Here is a 20,884-nt window from a genome sequence, read left to right on the forward strand (position 1 = left end):
CAGCGCGCAGGCGCGGCGCTGGCGGCTCCTCAAGGTGTTGGCGGCGCGGCCGAAGATGGCGACAGACTGAGGGCCATGGGGCCGGGCGGCGGCGGCGGCGGGCGCGGCGCGGCCCCGGCACCGCGCCGGGGCAAGCGGAAAGCCGAGTGAGGGCGGCCGGGGCATGCCCGGGGCCGGGAACGGGGCCGGGGCGGGCGGCGGCGGCGGGGCGCGGCGGGGGCGGCGCGGGCATGGCGGCGGCGGCGGCGGCGGCGGCGCGGGGCAGGTGACAGCGGCGGCAGCGCGGCGCTGCCCGCCCTCCGCTCCGCCGGCCCCGGCATGATCCGCGGCGCCTGGATGTCCCCCCGCGGGGGCGCCGCCGGCGGGGCCGTGTGCTGCGCGCCGCGCCGCAGCGACAAGCCGGTGGCCGACCCCGAGCGGGCGCAGAAATGGCGCCTGTCGCTCGCCTCGCTCCTCTTCTTCACCGTGCTCCTCTCCGACCATCTGTGGCTCTGCGCCGGGGCCAAGCTGCGGGCGCGGGAGCGGCCGCGGGGCCGCGGGCCGCGGGCGCTGCTGGCGGCCGAGCCGGCGGGAGGCGGTGGCGGTGGCGGCGGCGGCAGCTGCGAGGCCCTGCTGGGCAACCTGAGCCGCGGCCCCGGCGGGCCCTGCCCCGCCGCCCGCGGGGACCTGGACTCGGCGTGCGCCCGGCTGCTGGCCCCGCAGCGCCCGCGGGCCCCCGGCGCGCCCCTGCGCTCGCCCCCCGCCGCCGCCGCCGCCGCGCCCTTCTTCGCCTCGCCCTCCTCCAAAAGGACCTTCCTGCAGGCTTACTTCAGGAACTTCAACCTCTCCTTTTGTGATACTTACACGATCTGGGACCTGCTGCGGGAGATGGCCGGCCCCGACGGCCTGGACTGCAGCCTGGACAACCTGATGGTGGACCTGGTGGTGGCGGCGGCCGGGGCGCTGGGCGGGGAGGCCTGTAGCAGCTGCGTCCAGGCGTACCAGCGGCTGGACCAACACGCTCAGGAAAAATACGAGGAGTTCGACCTCTTGCTGGAGAAGTACTTGCAGTCGGAAGAGTACTCGGTCAGATCCTGCCTGACGGACTGCAAGGTACGAGGGGCCGTCCCGGGTGGGCCGGGCCACGCGGGGCCCGGTGGGGTGGGGGAGCCGTGGTCCCCCTGCTCTCACAGCTGCCTGTGGGCTGGGGTCTCCCTCTGCTCCCCAAACCTCTCCTGGCAGTGGTCTGGAGCCTTTGGGAAGGCTGGGACAGGGTGGTGGGACAGAGAAGGCAAAGCAGGACTTGGCCTGAATGAGCACTCGCACATCCCTTCACACCTGTGAGCACACAGGCAGCTCCCGACATCCCGCTCCCAACACTCCATTCCCAACGCCCTGCTCCCAGCACCTCAGTCTGAGCACCCAGCTAATGACACCCCAATCCCAGCACCCCAATCCTGGCATCCCAATCCCAACATGCTGCCTCAGTCCAATCATCTGACTTCTGACAGCCCGATCTCTGCCAGCCTCACCCACTCCTCTTTCCACGTGCACCCCTGTGCACACAGGGGCTGAGCTGGGGCTGCTGTGGGGCCCCTCATCTTTGCCTCAGACCTGCTGCTGCTGCTCCTAGGACAGCCCACGGTTCTGCCTGACTGTCATTAGACCAGCAGTGACCTGAGATGAACCGTGGAGCCAGGGCCCCTTCCATGTACGCAGCAGCTCTTTTCCAGCTCTGACACCCTTTCTGCCCAGGGAGCTGGCCAAGGTGTGCTGGGATGTGCCTCCCACCTCGGTGTCCCCTCCAGTGTCACTGACTGTCCCCAGCACCAGGGCACAGTCCCTGTGCTGGGAGCTAATGGGTTGGTTGTGTCTCCCAGCATCAGTGGGATCCAGGCTCAGTATGGAGCCTTCTCTCTCACAGAGGAGAGTTGTGGTCGGATCTCCATCAGACCCCCAGTGTGCATCTGCTGGATGCTCCCTTCTGACCAGCCTGTGGTGCCTGCAGCTTCCACCTGCCCCAGGCTGCCTGGCTCACCTGTGCACGCTCCCTCCAGACATCATCTCTGGGAAGTGCAGTGGTCTCCATAATTAAACCTGCTTCCCATTCTTGGAGCTGTGTCTTGGGGTGTGTGACAGCATTGTCTCCACAGGGATGGTGGCAGAGCTTCCTCCCTGGCAGCAAGACGGGCTTGGCTGCTCCTCCTCTGGGACAGGAGTTTTGAGGGACACTTGGAGTTGCAGGGCAGCTCTTGAAGTGATGTTCATGCCCTGAGGAAGTGCAGGAGCAGCACCAAGAACGGCACTGGGACACCAGGGTGGTGTCTGTCACCAAGGCCACATTGGTGAAATCCTGGCCACTACTCCAAGCATCGCTTTTATGAGGAGCTGGGTTTGAGCAGGAGCTTGTGCTTGCATTCTGGGCCCAGGCCAAGGCAGGTAATTACAGTCTGCTTCCCACATTCTCCATGTGGTTTCCAAGGGACATAGTATCCAGCCTGCTCTGAGTAGTTTGGTCCTGCTGCTCCACTTCTGCAGGGAGTTGGGTGCTGTCCATTGTGCTGCTCCTGCTGCCAGGGGCCCAGCAGGATCAGGATCTCCCTGCGCCACGTCTGGTGGAGCATAAACATTCCAACTTCAGGCTTAGCTTTCATCTCTGCTGGGAGACCCAGAGAGAAGTGGAAGAGGTGAGAAAATAATCACTATATTGGGACTCCAAAGTATGTAGAAACAGAGCTGTGCTTCAATGAGTCTCCATTAAGTGTCCCTGGGTTTAACATCTGTGATGGGAGAGCAGGAATGTGCTGAGGAGATGCAGAGCTGGAGGTAGTGGCAGGACTCGTCTCTCTGAACTGGTTCCATTTGTCTCCGTGCATCCTTAGAGCATCTGTGAGCTCCAGCCTTGCATTCCACAGGCAGCACTTGGGAAGCAACAGGAGGCAGGAGCAGCAGGGACAACCTGTGCACGTTCCCCTGGGCCACCCAGTGGGAAATTCCCATGGGAGTTCCCAAGTCTACACACTCCCACCGAAGCCCTCACAGCTCCCATCCTTTAGGTTGCTCCTGAAAACCAGGCTGCTTCGTTTAAGGCCATTCACTCCATATTTATGTGTCTTACTCCAGCCTTTCACATTCATGAGACTCAGATTTTCCCTCTCAGTGGCTGTTTCCCGCTGGAATTGAGGCTAACGCCAGACTCCTCCAGCGTTGTGGTGACGGGCGAGTTTTGGCCTGATTTCGAGTCTTCTGGACTTGAGCAGGGACTGCAGTTACTCATCGCCTTGGGAAAATGTGGCTGGTGGGATTTTTGAAGCAGTTTGAATTTGTAATTCCCATCCAGATGCTGGATAATACCTGTTTGTGAGGGATGGCAGAGCTATTGCTTGGTGGTGATAATATCTGAAAGCAAATAACAGGAAAACAGGAGAGGAGTGGAGGAAAACAAAGTGGAATCTGCAGCTCGGCCAGTGTGAGAGCTCATGCAGAGCCCTCACAGCAGGATTCTGGCTGCAGGAACTCTGGAGCTGGAGAAACAGGATTTAAATGATGATTCTGGGACACAGGACAATGGGAGCAGGGCTGTGCATGGAGGGTTAGTGCTGCTTCCCGTTCACATCCCTGCCATTCCATAACTGCAGCTGGAAAATTGAAGATGAGGAAGGAAGCACAGCAGCTCCAGCTCACCTGCACACAGCCTCCCTTTGCAGGGCCACCTATCTGTCTGGAATTTGGTGCCTAAGAAGTGTGGCTCAATAGACAGTTCGCAGGGAGCTCTGTGACAGCCAGACCACTCTGGTGATTTTGGCTCTTTAGTTCACCTGGTATCCAACAACAGCAACACCAAATCCCAGCTGGAGCTGCCAGTTGCTTCCTGTGGCAGCAGGTTTGACCCCGAGCTGAAAGTTTGGAAGTGTGTGAGTGTTGCAGATTAGTTTCAGGAGATACATAATTCCCTGTCAATAAATCATCTTGAGAGCTGCGCTTGGATTTAGGGAAAAAAGGCAAGTGCTGTCAGGAGGGGAAACAACATCCTAGGCATCCCAACCCTGGATCCATCTGTGCCCAGAGACTGGGGAAGATTGGACCAAAGCCTCCCTGGGAGATAGGAATCCCATGAAATGGTGGGGTCCGTGTGTAATTCAGCTGCTGAGATTACTCAGTGATGTAATACTCTCCCTTTTTATTTTTCGCCTGGGAGTCATTCCTGGGCACATCCCAGGATTTCTGCATACGCTGTTATTTCTGTGCAGCACCATCAGCTTCCAGATCACTTCCCGGAAATGTTTTATTTGTTACTCTTACAACTAACCCCAGAAATCCTCTGGCTGAGAGATAGTAAACCACGAGGATGCACTTCTGGGGTTTATTGTTTACATTTCCCATTTAGTAAGATTGTGGAGGGGTCTGGCTGTCAGAGGGATGCTCATGGACAGGAGGAAAATAGGGGAATGAGTCCACAAGGTTCATCCATCTTCTCAAATACATTTCACCTCATGCTGCGAGGATCTGCCTGCCAGCTGCTGGGTCATGGTGCCAGGTAGGGATTGTGTGGATAAAAGGTGGAAAATGGCTGTGTTTTTCTGAAGATAGGAGGGAAAAGTCATTAATGGAGTCAAGAGCAGCTGCCGGCCGCCTCCATCTGGGCTGTTGCTATGTGACTTGTACCCTTTGTCACTGCAAGACACAATGAGCTTGGTGCACTTAGCAGTTGTGAGGACACTTTGGAGCATCCTCCAAAGGGGCTCGAGGAGGTCATGGCCTGGGGACATGGATATTGGACTCAAATATCCAACAGGAAATGTGGGCGAGCAGCAGCACTCAAACTTTGAGTCAGCCCAGGCTTTGCAGGACTTAGGGCAGGAGGAAATCACTGTCACTCTAAAAGCAATGCTGTGAGGGACGTTTGGTGCTTATTTGTGTCTTTTTCCCATCTTTCCAAAGAGGAAAAGAGCAGTGTTGCTCCAGCTCAGACACCAGATGAGAGCTTTGCTCGTGCCAAGGCCAAGCTCTGCGTGCTGGCTGCCGGCCCAACAGCTCCCAAAAGTTCCCCCTCCCACCAGTCCTGGGGCAAATCAAGATCTATGGGACAAAGCCTGTGGAATTAAGGAGTCATTAGGCTGCAAGAAACAAAGCTGTGGCAAGAGAAGGGCTGACAGGCAGGAGGGGGCTGGCAGCAGAGCTGGGCAGGCTGGGCTGGACAGGACCTGTAGCATCTCAGATGTGATTAGATTATCAGGTTTCTCTGCGCACGGGCCCGTGGCTGTGGGATCTGGCTCTGCACCTCTGGTTTTCCCGGTACCCCTGGCAGGGCAGGATTTACCTCACGAGGCTTTGCTGGTGTTTCTGTGCTGTGGGTGCACAGTAATGTGGTGAGAAATGGAGGCTCTTCCTGCTCTGGCATCACCCTGGCACAGCCCACATGGAGCAAATCCCCAGTGCCCGGGTTCAGCACCCTCTGGGGTCCTGTTTTCTGGCTTTTGTTTAGCCAGGAATAGCATCAGTAATCAGCATCCTTACAGAGCATCCCTCCCTGTGGAGCATCCTCTGGAAACCCAAGCCTGCTGGCGCCAGGAGCTTTGGGAACACCATGTGTTGGGGTTATCCCAGTGCCAGGGACACCTCTTTGGGGAAACCAAGGCAGCATTTTACCTTCACAAACGCAGCTCACATTGAGGATTTTTTTTGGGCTGGGCTTATCCAAAATGCTGCTCAACCTAGTTCAGTCCCACTCTGAGCCTGGATGGCTCCTTGCACAGAGCGAAGGTCCCTTGAGAACCACAGCAAAAGAGGTTTCACTAAAACCTTTTTAAAGGAAGTTACTTTAGGAGTGAGGCTTCCAGAGAATCTATGGATAGGTGACTGCAAAGTTGCACCCTGGACCTGTGGAGCATTTGGTGCTCCAGGAGCAGCAGCACCTGGGAGGGAAGAGGCTGCTCCCACACACCTGTGTCAGCTCCAAACCATCTCCTCCAGAACCAGCCTCTGGCCAGTGAGGCATCTCATGAGGTGAAAAAAAGGTCCCAGAGTGAATTCCAAAGTAATTCCAGCAGATCCATGCCATCATTTGGCAGCTTGAGCAGTAGCACATGCACAGGCTTAGCCAAGTATGTGGCTCCATGTTCCCCACCCATTCCATGGAAGTAAAGGGAATTTTTTGCAGCTCTGCACAAAGATGTGGTTCAGAGTTATGAAGAATTTGGGCCAAAGGACTGTGGTGAGTTTGGTCTGCAGGTGCTGTGGCTGCAGCCTCTGGCACAGCCCAGTTCCAGTGCCTCGTGTCTGGTACATCCTCAATGCTTGAAAATTGAGATCAAGTCTTGGAAAACAGGAGAAACAAAAACTGAACCGATTGAAGGAGTTTGCCCTGTGGAATAAAAGATGTAGAGGTGTCAGGAATGTGCCAGTGGTAACTGGGACTTGGCAGGACTGCAAGTCAGGCGGGAGTGGGGATGCTCAGATGGTTCTTGGGCAGTCCTGGGCTTTGCTTGGGATTGAGACATCTCAGGCTGCCTGGGAGTGTGTGGTGGGCTGGAGGCTGAGCCTGCACAGGACCTGGGGTGGGGTCAGGGTGAGAATGGGAGCGATTTATGGAAGGATTGGGTGGTGTTTGGCTGCTTCCTTTGTGCTGGTTGTCTGTCAGTCCTCGTTGTCTGCCTGTCCTCACCTGTGTCAGTCAGTGGTGCTGCGGGGACAACCCACATGTTTCCCAAGGGAGCAGCAGGTCTCCACGGAGCAACAGGCAGGTCAGCAAATGGTGCAGGGACAGCAAGGAAGGGTGACATCTGTCTCCATCAAACTGTCACCAGTAGCTCCAGGTGGCACAGGCTCCAGGTGCCAATTCCTGCTCCGTGTGCTCCTGGCTGTGCCTGCTGCCATCAGTGCCAGATGTAAGCCCAGGTTCTTCCCCATGTGTGCCCATCCCTGGGAGCATGCTGGGCACAGGGGCTTCACCAGCAGGGTGGGAACAAGCTTCTTAGAGAGCTGCAGGCTCACCTCAGCAGATGGAGATGGAGAGTATCCACCTGCTCTTTGTGGTGATGGAAAGCTCTGGGAGTCAGGAGCTCAGCAGCGTGTGCAGTGATATCAGCAAAATGTGAGATCTGGGAAAGCAGCACGACCCCCAGCCCCCTTGCTGTGCACATCCATTGTCACAGGCCTGTCTGTGGTTGTCCAGATCAGGGCTGTCTTGCCACGCTGCTTCTCCTACCAGGCCATGATTCATATTCCCCGTGGACAAAGGGATCTGCTGTTGCCACGCTGACTTCCAGCCCCACGTGCAGCCCAGGGAGAGGAGGCAGCACCTCCCACTCCAGCACCAGCAGATGGGAGAGGATGCACAGGGTGTCTACTTGATCCCAGCTGGACCTGCCCTCACAACAGGCTTCACCTGGTCCCTGCCTGAGGACAGGATTCTTTTCCATCAGGAAAAGAGCCGTTCGTGCCCAGCAGGGATCACACATGGCCTGGCCTGACCCCGGTGCTAGGCGGTACAAAGGATCACACACAGAGATAGTTTTGTCAAAACATCCCACGGCCCCAGGCCTGTCCCGAGGGATGCCCCACAGGCTTTTCCTCTGCTGCAGACTCCAGAGCTGCCCTCCAGGATGGGAGGCAGGCAGGGCGGAGGCAGGATGTGCTTGGCTGCCGGGGGCTATTCCTGCTGTCACTGGGATGCCATTAGGATGCGACTCATGCCTGGCTCCACGCAGGAGCTCAGCTCTGCTGTCCTTTGAAGGGCAATGACTCAGGGACAGCAAATCTGTGAATGAGACATGGAGGCTGCCTGGGCAAGAAGTAGCCATCTGTCCATGCTGCTCCAGCCCCATTCCCGTGGGCAGAGCCGGCAGCTGACTGCCTGGAATGGCTCTCCTGCTTCAGCCTTGCTCCTCTTCCCAGCTCCTGGCTTTTCCCTGGGGCTTCTCTCCCAGCTGTGCTCCTGGGGTGTCACAGGAAGAGCAGTGCTGGCAGCATTGGCTCCCCCAGATGCTGCCAGCGTGGCCACTCTGTTAAAAAAGCAGCATGAAATGGCCTCATCTGGCAAAGATTTGGTTTTCCAGAGCCCTGCCTGTGCCAGCATCCTGGTGTTCTGGTTCTGGCTGAAGGAAAGAAAGGAAGAAGGAAATGCCACCTGCCCTGCTTGTCCTCTTGGGAGTAACAGATACACATGTTTGGCATCTTGGCTGGAATCTTATCCCTGCACGGCAGCTCTGCAGCATTGCTGGTGGGTGGAGGCTGCGGATGGACAGGAGAGCAAAGGTAGAGCTGGAGAGGGGGCCTGGAAGTGGCTGGGATGGAGGGTTTCCTGGTGAGGGGTGTGTCAGCAGGGATCAGGGAGCCTGGAACACCCTGTGCTCATAGGCAGCAGTCCCAAACATTCCCCACTGCTGGTGGTTACAGAGGGAGGGGAGGCAAGTGGAATTTTCTTGGAATTTTCTGAACAGTTGTAGGTTGGGAAGGACTGACCAGTGCTGGCAGAGCAGGGTCTGTGCTTCTGTTCTTAATGTAATGAGTTCAACCCCCTTCAGACTTGGGCATCTCCCTGACCCACTCTTGGTCTTTCAGGCTGAAATCTTCAGCCTTCAGAGTTCCAGCAATATTCCTTGGAGCTGTTTGTCTTCCGTGTCATTTTCCATGGAGCTGTATGTGGAGAGGAGGAATCCACGGGGATCTCTGGCTGTATGTGGAGGGAGCAGTGTTTTGCTGCCATGCTGTGTTTCTTGTTTGTCATCATTCCTTGCTGTCCAATTCCAGCGAGACTGTCAGGAAGCAGCAGGAGCTCCGGGGTGGCAACCTGGCTCAGGGCACGGTCCTGGAACCGCTCTCCAGATGCCCCTTGCTTGTGGGAATGCAGGGGAAGCACTTCCACTCTGCAAAGCATCATGAGGGACAGAGATAGGGACCGGGAGAGCCCCAGCCTGCCCTGGGCTTGCTCCAGGGGAGAGCAGCAGGAATGTGGCTTCCCTGCAGTAGCGCATCCCTTGGGATTCGCTGCCTGAGGAGCGATGCCAGCCGGGAGCGCCTGCCTGCTGCTCACCACGGAGACTGCGCGTTATCCTGGGGCTTTCCTCCCCTGGAAGGGAGCGGGAGATTGCTGCAAGTGGTGTTCAGCCAGAGAAAGAAAAACAGAGGTTGTAGCTCTCGGGTCTGACATCAGCCATGGCCTGTTGTGTGTCTCCAGCAGTAGGAGCTGCCAGGAGTGCTGATAAGCATCTCAAAATCATCTTTGCTTGCATTTAAGGGACCTGTGGGCACAAGTTGAGGTGGCTGCAAGGCCCAGCATGAGCGTGGAAAACTGCATTTCCCTGTGACCATGGAAGGTGCCCAGGAACCGGGATGCTCCTGTCTCCCCACTGTTTGTTCCATGAGGGAGCGGGGATGGGCCAGATCCTGCTGCTTCCCCATCTCCTTGGGTGTGCAAGGATGACTTGAGGGACCAGCTTCCTCCTGCTGCCTTATACCCTGTCCCATTCCCACTTGAGCCAAGTGGGACCTCACAGGATGCCGCAGAGGGTTGGGTCCTTCCATAGGCATTGCTGTGACAGGCCTTGGCTGGGCTGGACACTCACACCATACTGAGGAAAATTTTTCAACCTCACCAGTTCCTTGAAAGGAGGATGAGCAGAGAAACTTCTCCCTCGCCCCCATCACTGGCGGGTAATTTATGGCTCGTGGCACTGAAGTGTCTCGCCTTTATTTTTTTATATCCTATCTAATGTAACAGGATGTTCTCATTAGCTGTATAAATGTTTAATCCACTTTTGAATCCTGCTAAGCCCCTGGCTGCAATAGGGTCTAATGGGAGTGAATTCCTCAAGCCATCCTAAATGGATTGCAGGGACCTCACTTTCCCTCTGTCCCCAACTCCATCGTGCTCAGCTTCAGCTTTGCAGAAGTCTTTAATTACTTTTTAAGTCATTGGGCTGGTAGGATGGGCTGGTGTCTTACCCACTGGGGGCTGGGAGGTGAGGGATTGTACAGGATGGAGCTGCTGGAGCGAGTCTGGAGGAGGCCACAGAGCTGCTCCAAGGGCTGGAGCCCCTCTGGAGCCTGGCTGGGAGAGTTGGAGGTGTTCACCTGGAGAAGAGGAGCCTCCAGAGAGACCTCAGAGCCCCTTCCAGTGTTTAAAGGGGCTCCAGGAGAGCTGGAGAGGGACTTGGAGCAAGGGCCTGGAGGGACAGGGCAGGGGGAATGCCTTCCCACTGCCAGAGGGCAGGGTGGTGAGAAATGGAGGCTCTTCCTGGAGAGGATGGGATATTGGGAAGAACTTTCTTCAGAGTGTGGGGAGGCTCTGGAACTGGAGGCCTGGTGTCCCCTCTTCCAGCTTGGGGCATGGCCATGTGGTGTCACAAGGACAGAGCCCTCCAGATTCCAATGAGAGCTGCTCTCTCCCTGGCCGCCAGCTGTTTGTCCCTGTCTCCTGGTGTCCACCTGCTTCCCACACAAACCTCCACAGTCCATCTGGCCTCGCCTTCCTGACGAGCTGCTCTTCTCTTCTCTAAAGCCCAGCCAAGACCCTTTTTGAAAGGAGAGTGTCGGAGTCCAGGGCAGAGTCCAGTACCAGAGGCCTGGGACCCGAGAAAGGGGTCTGTCCAGGGGGATTGTAGTAGGCCCTGGCACAGAGCCCAGGAGGACACAGGCTTTGATTTCAGTCCATGAGAAAAAACTTCAACACAAAGAGGAATTACAAGTCACAAATGTGACAGACAGCAGTGTAGTTTATCACCAAGTGGAAAATTTTGTAGTTTTGGGGTTTTTAGAATGGAGGTGAATTGGGACAAGATGGAGATTTTAGGGCGGTGCCCTGGGTTCTTCTTCTTCTCCCTTGGCATCCATCTTCTGTAGTGACGGGGGCACAAAGTAGTTTAAGAGGATTGGGTCAAAGTAAAAATGACCCTTTTAGTATAGGTAATAGGCATTGGTACATAATTGTAAATAAGACAGACGTAATTATCTGTATAAGAGGCAGCGACCTCCCATCGAGGGGGGAGTCATCCTGTGTCCGAGCTGCTGTGAACATCTCGGCCGGGCACAGGGAAAATTTTAAGATAAGAAATGAATAAACATGCGAGCAACCTTGAAAAAACAAGACCTTGAAGACTCCAGTTCATTCTCGTGCCAGACCCGGAGCCTGCAGAGGGCAAAAAGAGACTCTGGAACCACCAACCTGAATCTCAAGTGAGAAGAGACCAAACTCAAGAGGGGAGCCCAGAGCAGCAGCCTGGATTAACTGCAGCCTGGGAATGCTGGTCCCTCTGGCCTCACCGTGTTCCCAGGCTGGGATCCTGGGACAGGGACTGGCTGTTCCTGGGGTCTGGCAGCAGTGCCCACGGGCAGCCCACCATGGCTGGGCCACCCTGTCCCAGACACTGCCAAGGAATTCCCAGGGTGAGTAGAGGGGGCACACCCAGGATGTGAGGAGGGGGGACTGAACAGGAGACTGACACCAAGAATGCCGGGATCAGAGCTTGCATCTGTGAGCAGAGCACTGTCACCCCGTGCTCGCCCCCCTTGGAGAGAGCACGCATCTACCCCGAGGTGGAGTTTGCTAATGAAATGGAAATATTCCGTGGGAATTGGGATGTTTTGTAGCAGTGATCTGGGATCAGGAGCTTCCTGCAATGGGCTGGGGGCTGTAGGAGTGGTCAGGCAGGGCTGGGTGGCTGGATGCGGGTAACCTCCAGCCAGATCCCAGCCTGCACTGGGAAAAGTGGGAGCTGAGGTGGGAGGGAAGGGGCTACAGACACTGCTGGGCAGGGACATGGAGCGACCTGTGACATGTGTGGAGACAGGCACTGGCTGTGGGAAGCAGGAGGGCCTGGCAGTGGTCACTGCCTTCCTGTTCATCCAGCTGTGCCCTTAATTACTGTGATTATTCAATGGGCACAGGCACATGGCCACGTTGGGATGCCACGTGCTCTGTCCCCTCAGCACAGGAGCTGCCAGAGGTGTCCAAAGTACATCCACAAGCTCTTTTCTTCCAGGGAATGCTTCCTGCTTTGGTACCATCACGAGCACAAGCTCTTCCTCCTGGTTTTGTTCCAAGGATAGTGTGGCATTTGCTGGGATGAGACCAGGCTTTTCCCGGGGCTCGGCACAAGCAGCCCTCAGTGCCATGAGCAGATGAGCAAAGCCAGGAGGCTGTGGCTGTTGTGTCTGTCCCCTGAGAGCATTCCCAGGGCTGGGAATTCCCATGGCTGAGAGAATTCCCAAGGCTAGCAATGCCTCTTCCTGCCCAGAGCTGGGAGCTGGCACTGCCAGCCCCTGGCCCATCACCTGTGGGTGCTGGGGTTGTATGTGTGGTTGCAGAGACAGGTTGGGGTGCTGGTTCTCCCACCCTTTCCCACTCCAGTCCTTCCCAAGGCATGTGTTGAACTGGCTGATATTGTGACATAGTGTGGTGGTTGTTACCTGGGCCTTGAGTGTGTCAGGTGTGTGGGATTCACATTTTAAAGCTATTTTCTCTTCGTTTTGACCAATGAGCACCTGGGACACTGTGTGTCTCAGACAGGGTTTGAGTGGCTTGGAGGTGGAAATGTGAGGCTTTTCCCTCCAAAAAAAGGAGTGTTCAGACAGGCTTTTTAATCCAAAACTTGGGAATTAAAGCTAAAATGCTTTCTTTTAAAAATGAAAACTAAAATATTTAAACTTTAAAATGATCAGCTGCTTCATGAGGTGGTTGAGTGGCAAGTGAGTAGCTCTGACAAGCTGCTTCCAGGTAATTTGGGAGTGACTTCATCGCTCAGGTCAAAGGATATGGTCTGGTCCCGTGGGATACAGGTGGGAAGCCACACTTTGGGAGCACAGGGGATGTTCCAATGCTCAGAACCTTCCCTGAGGATGAGCCTGGTCAGTGCCAGACCAGCCCCCCTGTGCTCAGAACAACACACAACAAGTGGGATGCAAATTGGTGACATGGATGGGATGGCTGGGGGAGAACTTCTGGGAAAACCAGCCCTGGAGAGGGGTGGGCTGCAGGGTGATGGACAGCCTGGAATGGGCATGTGCCAGCCAGCCCATCTAGATCCATGTGGAGTTTCCAGTGGTGTTTGAGGAACAGCAGCTCCACTTGGAATTCCCACCAGTGCCATTCCCTGCAGCCTGCTTGCATCCATTCCCATTCCCCCATCCCCATCCATGTCCAGGCAATCCTGCTGGCAGCCCCCATCCCAGTGCCCACTGCAGCCACCACTCCATGCCCTCTGGATCTGGGCATAATGGGCAGAAGCTCCCCTGGTTGGGAAACGGAGGAGCTGTGGCTCCAGTGCTGTCATCGCCAAGCAAAAGGCAACTTTATATTAAAAATGAAGGAAAAACAATACAAATCCCATAATCCTGTCCAGTTGTTGGGGTTTAGGGTTGGGTTGGTGTTTTTCTCCCCCCCTCTCCTAACCCAGAGCATGTGAATGTGTCAAGGCAGGGATAACAACTCCAGAAGTATCAAAGAAACCAAAAATCAGCTGTTCAGAGATGATGTTGGAACAGCCCATAGCAAGGAGAATTTTTTAAAAAGCCTAAAAAAATCTGGTTTAAAGCTCCACATTGTTACTGTCTGAGTTAATTGAATACAGTGGTAATTGGACATTGCAGATGTGTTTTGTGACTCGTCCTGGCTGGCCCTGGACTTCAGCATTCCCTTAATCCTCTGCCATCCAAGGGGGCTCTTCTCTCCCCCCCCAGCCCGTCCTGCTTCCCGCGCTGCATCCTGATGTGCCAGAGCTTGGAGAGCTGCCCAAGCGGCTCATTAGCAGTGCTCATTTCCCTGTGTCCAAGATTAATGAGGCACAGCCACTCCAGATGCTCCTCTCAGACCAGGATGGAAATGTGAGTCCCAGGAACTGCTCTGGCAGGGGAGAGGGCTGCTCCAGGCTGGGTGTCTGGCAGGAACCCGCAGGGATTTTTCTTCCCTGCTGGGAGCTGGGTGCACCCAGTGAGAAGGGGGAAAGGAGGAGAGTCGTGATGGCAGAGCCCAGTTTCCAGTGATCCCCACCTCTGGTCCAAACACACTCCCAGGTCTCCTTCTGGGGTTATTTTGTAGAGAAAAACTCCCTGTTTCCCTCTCTGCCTTCCAGTCTGCATCTCCCCCTTCAGAGAAGTGGATTTTGGGCTGGGGATGCTGCCCCAACTCCTCCCTCCCTCTAGTTAAGGAAAAGGGTTTGTTACATTTGTGCCATTAGCAGGATTTTCCTTGGGGAAACTTCCTGAGCATTGATTCCTGCTCAAATGGGGAAACAACAGTTTGTTGTGTTAATTACAGCTGGCATTCCCAATGGGCGTCCAGACTATCCCAAGCACTGCAGTGGTGGTGTATCCTGGGAATGTTGCTCCACTCCTGCTCCTCAGTTCTCAAAATGTAGCTGGGATGGTTCCACAGGCAGGGCAGTGGCAGTGTTTCCAACATACTGGCAGCAACTGGACTGGCCTTGAAGTGGCCAGATTGGTGCAGAAATCCTAAGGACACAGAAAGACTTTGGAAAAGCTGTTTGGTGGGGAATGCTGTCCTAGTACTGACAGGAGACAGAGGGAACAGTGCAGGCAGGGAAGAACTCCCATTTGGCACAGAATTCCCTGTGAAAGCACCATCCCTCTGACTGCAGCTTTCAGATCCCACTGGAAGTGTGAGCAGAATTCATTCACTATTGGAAATCCAATTCATTTTGGGTTTTGTTAATGTCTTTTATCATGAGGTTTTTCATCCCACCTGCAAAATTCTGATGCAGACAGAGCCTGTCCTCCTCCTTCCATATAAATTGGGTGTCTGAAGTTGGCTCCTTTCCTAGGCAGCCAAATTCCGTGTGCTTTCTTGAAGTCATGCAGCCAGTCGTCCAGAGCTAAAAATGCAGGAAGAGGGCACCAAACTGGAGCTATTTTGGAGTTGAGGTCACTTATATTTACTTGGCCAGGAGATCTGCCAAAAGCCAAACTGGAATGGCAGGAACACTGATTGCAACCCAACCCGCTTCCTGAAGAATCCAGAGAGGGCAAGGATGGAAACCAGGGAGCTTTCCCAGTTGTTCTAAGCAATAAATTTCTTCCTGCCCTAAATTCTCACACGTCCTTTTTAACAGCAGAACTAAGGAGGTTGTGTGGGGTAAGGTTGGAGATACCAAAACCTTGAGCATACCAGGGAATTTTCTCCTTGTCTGTGACATGGATCTCTGTGGGTGAGTGATGGGAGGATACTGGGATCTCCTGGAGATCCACCTGTGTCTCAGCCTGATCCCAGTGGAGTGGGAGAGCCCTGTGGGACCAGCAGGTCTTGGGTGTCTCTGTTTTGGAGTACACACAGGCATTTTCCATCCTGCAGAGCTGCAGGAATTCCTGCTGCAGCACCTGGGGGATCTTCCACAAGGGAATGGCAAGGGCTGGCTGGGGTCAGTGCTTCCCTCAGTGAAGGCAGGTGCTCTGGAAAGGGAATGAAGAATGGAAGGCAGCCAGGCAATCCTGGTTCAGGCTCTGGATGAGTGCTTCAGCTCTGCTCTCCCTGGTGGTATCACCAGCTCCTTGCAGTCCCTCCTTCCATATTTTCATTAAATTCATGGAGCATCCCTTTGTGTGACCCCAGCCCTCTGCCAGACTTCCCTGATGGGAATCATCACAAACATTTTAGGGGGAATATGTGTGGATCCATGCAGAGCCTGCTTGTGCCAGCTCTGTTTCCACATGAGAGCAGGATGAACCCAAGCAGCTTCCTACAAAGCTCTGGGAAATCTCCTGCTCCGGCTGCCTTTTCCACCCAAATCGGGAGCTGGGACAGCTCAGGTGACACCCACAATCCTCTACTGGAGCATTCAGTGTACTCTGCATGCCAGGCTGCATATGAGCCCAGGTGGGAGCTGGGATGTGACAGGGATCTGGGACACAGCGTGGGAGAGAGTCAGAGCTGGGAAGAAGACTGGCAGGAAATGGGAGTGAGTAAATCAGCCGAGCTCGCCTGAGTTGTGACTAAAGGGGGAGCGTGAGACATCTGCAAATATTAGAGATGTGTAAACATGGAGCAGGGAGAGAGAATGGTGGAGGGAATGATTGAAGGGAGTGAACTTTTGGATGGAAAAATGTAGGTCAAGTATGAAGGAAAACTTGTAGGCAGTGAGATAAGTGCTGTAAAACAACCTCCTTGGGAAACACGAGGAAGTCCCACTGATGGAGATGTTTATCCTAAGGCAGATGAGGGCTGGAAAAGAGGCTGAGCTGGAGGGATGGATTCAGGGTGTCCATCCCAGATGGGGCTGGGCACACCAGTGATGTCCGTCCAGCTCCTTGTGCGTTCGTGATTTCCTTTGAAACTACAGGCTGGTTGTTGTTTAGTTCATCCATCCGGATTTTAATCCTGAAAACTTCATGGCTTTGGGGAAAATCCACCTGCCTGAATTCAGCCAGTTCAAATTCAAGCAGGTCATCCACACCAGCTATCCAAAATCCTGAGTGGTCACCAGGGGAAGGAGAAGCTCATCATGCCCTTCACTGCTGGATGCTCTGAGGGTCAGGCTGTTCTCAGGACACCCTCTTCTTGTTGCTCTAAGGGCAGCCCAAATAATTAAGGTAATTAATAAGGCCTCTGTTTTGCTCCAGATTACACTGGTGTGTGTCTGGAGCATATGGAAACAATGGCATCATGTCCAGGCAGGGATTTGTTGAGTCTTCAGATTGGAATGAGGATAAATCCTGAATAGATCCTGGGTAGTCAGTGGGGGCTTTGGAGCCCATTTTACATCCCCTGGTGCTGTGTCCCATCAGTGTCACTGTCCCCTGAGCTTTCTAACCCTCCTTAAAATCCTGTTGAGGTTCCATAGCAGCAGTGACAGGTCCTGCTTTCCCAACAGAGAAGAACTCATGGTGCTTGCAGAGGGTCATCTGCCACCCACTATGGGGTCCTGCTGTGTCCTCCTTGCTGTCCCTGTGTCTCCTTGTTCCTGACACTGTCCCCGATGAAGCAGAGGTGATCAGGGTGGGCACGTGTTGCAGTGGGGATTGTGGCCCCTCTGGAGCATGGCTTCTCCCTCCTTGGCTCTAGGGAATCAGCTCGGGCAGATCGTGGAGTTGTGGAATGGTTTAGGTTGGAAGGGACTTTAAACCCATCCCATCACACCTCCTGCCGCAGGCAGGGACACCTTCCACTTCCCAGGGTGTTCCAAGCCCCATCCAGCCTGGCCCTGGACACTTCCAGAGATGACATGTTCAGGGATGCAGATCCAGACCCCAAAACTCTCCTGCTTGTATCTTCACACTCTGCAGAGTCATTCCCTCCTCTGGAGCCGTTCCACTGTGTCCCAGTAATTAACATCCAACAGAACAAGGAGAACAACCACCTGCATTTCCACATCCCAGGGGAAAGCCCTGGCCATGGCCCTGGGGATTTCTCCAAAATGTTCACTCCACAAATTGTGTCCTGTGCCCATTAAACTTTTTTGGGATGAAAGTTTCACCAAAGCTAACACAGTTCTGTGAAAATTCTGTGTTTCATGATTTGGTGATTTGGCATTTTCCAGGAAAAAAAAAAAAAAGTTAACTAAAATAACTTTTATTTCCCAACCAGCTTTAATCCTGAGACACAACCATGGTCCAAACAAATTATGATAAGGATCTTATGGAAAACATGGGGAAGCAAAGGAGGTTGAAAGCCTCCAGAAAGTGAAAATGCAGCTGGAAGAAGGAGCTTGGGGTTTCCCTAAGCATGCCAAAGAAGGAAACTCATTCCCTTTGAATTACAGGGAACCCTTTCTAGCTGGTTTCAAAGGAAGTTGGTTGTGGTCATGGAATGACCATGGTGCTGTAACTCATGCCCACATGAGTTCATGGATGAGCTGGAAGTGCCATGGGTTTCTTGCAGCCTGAGGAATGATGCACATCAGGAGAAACAGGAGCTCTCCCTCCCTCTCTGCTACAGCCTGTGGAAACAAACAACTTCCCCCATGCCTGATGCTAGGGCAATGTGGGAAATTTGGGAATATGGTTGTAGCTGAGGCCATCTGGGCTATGCCCAGCTGTCTGCCATGGGTACAAGCACACAGAGGCTGGAAGAGGGAAACAAAGGACTGGACAGGCTGGAGAGGCAGGGAATGTGGCACAGCTGAATCCCCAGGGTGCTCTTCCTTCTGGAAATGTTGCCAAGCACAGCTTGAAGTATCAGGAAGATGAACAGAGCACACGGAGACCTGTACCATTGGTACATCCCACTACCAGAACATCCGTGGGAAATAAACAAGTTTTCCCCTTGAGCCAAAAGAAATGGCACAGCAGAAGTTCCAGATGTCAGGGAATCAAGAATCTCTCCCAGGACCTGGTGGGGAAAGTGAGGAAGGTGTTATTTGGTGGCAGAGAAGGACAAGCCTGAGGTGGAGTGGCTGTGTGTGCTGCATCCCAGCTGCTTCTGCCCAGCAATTTCCAGCAGGAAATTTCCAGTAAAGACCAGCCCATAATGTGTTTTGCTGCCCCATGTCCAGAGCTTATGGAGGCCAAGGCACTTTAGAGGAGATGAGAATCCCTCCCCTTCCCAGGTGTCTTGTTTTAGAAAGACAAGTGTCTGCCAGGGAAAGCTGGAGCTTCCCTGGGAATGGAGAATGTAAACCCCCTCCCTTCAAATTATAATAATTTTGCAATTAGGGCTTTTCAGGCAATGACATGGGAATACAAATAACAGTTCTTTACTAGGAATATTAAAAATACAAATGCAGCAGTACAAAAATAACCAATCAAACAAAAATCCTAGAAACACTGACAGAGTCAGAATATGGCCTGAGACCCCGTTGGCCAGGGTGTTGGGAGCAGTCCAAATAAATCCTCCTGGAGTGACAGATGTGGTTCTGTTGGGATAGAGGTGATCCAGTGATGGCAAGAAGGGTCCAGTCTTCCTCCAGGAAATCTAGTGGAAAAACAGGCTGTCCTGGTGGTCTGAATGTCAGCTTTTATCCAGGCAGGAATGTTTGGCTCGTCCCACTGGGTGGAGCATCTCACAATGGGATGATGTTATCAGTAATGCAGTGAGCCTGAATGGCCCATTAACAGCAGATATCCCCTGGAGGGAGGATGGAAGAGATAAGGAACATTGCTCCACCTGGCCCATTAACAGAAGACACCCACTCCCTCCCCCCTAGAGTTAAAAGAAAAAACACCTCTTCAACTGATTGCACAGATTGGAAATAGAATACATGCTTTTGGTCATATATTGCAACCCAAGGCACCAGGAGAGCAGTGGGATGTCTTGAGCGAGAGGAGAATGATCTGGGATGGGTTATAAGCAGCGTTTGAATTTTTGGGTGACAGACTGAGCTCTTGAGTCACTGATATTGGCAGAATCTGTCACGGCACCTATCTGTAGGGGACATTACTCCAAGTGGTAATTCCAAGTGGTTACTTTTGTGGTGGATTTAGCTGGATATATGAATTCCCTCATCGTTACATTCCAGCGGGTTGTTGGAATCCATCGGTGCTTAACAAATGACCCCAACACACATTTCCCTCAAGAGCTGGGAGCTCCCCGGTCCCCTTTCACACCGCAATGCTCCAGCTATCCCAGTGCTTGGGAACTGACATATCCCTCTCCATGATTTCCCCCCAGGCTGTCTACAAGGCATGGCTGTGCTCCGAGTACTTCAACGTGACCCAGCAGCAGTGCCGGCAGCGGATCCCATGCAAGCAATACTGCCTGGAGGTGCAGACCAGGTGCCCCTTTGTGTTACCGGACAATGACGAGCTGATCTATGGAGGTTTGCCTGGCTTCATCTGTACGGGTAAGGAGGGCCAGGCTCGCACCGGGCACCGGGAGGGTGGGGCTGATGGTGAGCCCTGGGGGATTTACAAGCCACTTCTCAAGTTTGGAAGGTTTGTCAGGGTGGAGCGGGAGGAAGGGCAGTGTGGAAACGTTGCCAAAATGTTGCCATGTCAAGGGTACGGGGTAAGGAGTTAATAGAGACGCAGCAACATCTCAGTCCAGGAGTGGAAGTCCTACATCTGACTGAAAGCTAAAGCATGGAAGAAGCTGCAAGTGATGGATTAAAGCAGGATGGGGATATTGAACTGCTGTGAGCACGATTTAGGGAGCCCTGAGCTCGCCTTACTGATGTGTGCAGGCTCACAGACGTGCTGGGGCCAATCCCAGGGGGGGTCTGGGTGTCCTGGTTCTCAGGTGTGCCCATCCCACAGATGGTGGACCGGGGCTCACTTCTTCCTCAGCCTCATCTTCAGTGTCCCGCTGACCCTTCCTCCTGCTTCCTTCCTTCTTTCTCGCAGGGCTGCTGGAGAACCAGCTGCCTGACGAGGAGGCCAAGTGCTGCGAGGTGCAATGGGACTCCTGCGAGCACCCCCCAGACAGCAACGAGGACACATCCCCCAAATCCACGGCCTCAGAGTCGCTCCATTTCCACCGCCACGACCCCCACCTCCATCACCAGAGGCAGAACCACTACCACCTCTACCACCACCACCACCACCAGTACCACCAGCCCCGCTCCTCGTCCTTGCTGCCGGTCTCCGCGGGGTCTCGCCTCTGCAGCAGCAGGATCAGACTGTGCGTGCTGGTCCTGATGCTCCTCCACACCATGGTGTCCTTCTCGAGCGTGCACGGCGGCGCCGGGGGGCTCGGCCTGGAGGCCCCGCCCGCCCTGGAGGAGAGCGTGGCACGGGACGAGTGACGCAGAGGGCAGAGCCGACCTCCAAGGAGAACGCCAGATCTTTTTCCACAAGGGGGGCACATGCTATTCCTCCAATGGGAGGCACGGGATTGGGGGTGGCACTCACGCCCCCCCGCACATCCCCCAAGAGCTGCTCGCGGGGCATCCCCGTGGTGACAAGTCTCTAACGCGCACAGGGCTGCGGGACCCGGCGCCAGAAGGGTTTGGGCAGGGGCAGCATTCCTGGCCCCGCAGGCGCCGGGCGGGCAGGAACGGCACGGGGGCGGGGAGACTGGGTG

General features: G+C 54.6%; 1 protein-coding gene across 1 annotated transcript; it reads left to right on the plus strand.

The window, feature by feature from the left end:
• Window positions 1-318: 318 nt before the first annotated feature.
• LOC310923160 (NALCN channel auxiliary factor 2-like) lies at window positions 319-20,831 on the plus strand (the record flags this gene model as incomplete). The annotated part of the gene is made up of 3 exons (XM_083884306.1): window positions 319-1,092; window positions 19,535-19,706; window positions 20,206-20,831. The coding sequence occupies 3 exons, from the start codon at window positions 319-321 to the stop codon at window positions 20,604-20,606; spliced, it is 1,347 nt and encodes a 448-aa protein (XP_083740432.1). The 3' UTR covers window positions 20,607-20,831.
• Window positions 20,832-20,884: the final 53 nt, after the last annotated feature.

The sequence above is a fragment of the Zosterops lateralis genome (assembly GCF_965231275.1).
Source record: "Zosterops lateralis genome assembly, chromosome: Z".
Taxonomy (NCBI): Eukaryota; Metazoa; Chordata; class Aves; order Passeriformes; family Zosteropidae; genus Zosterops; species Zosterops lateralis.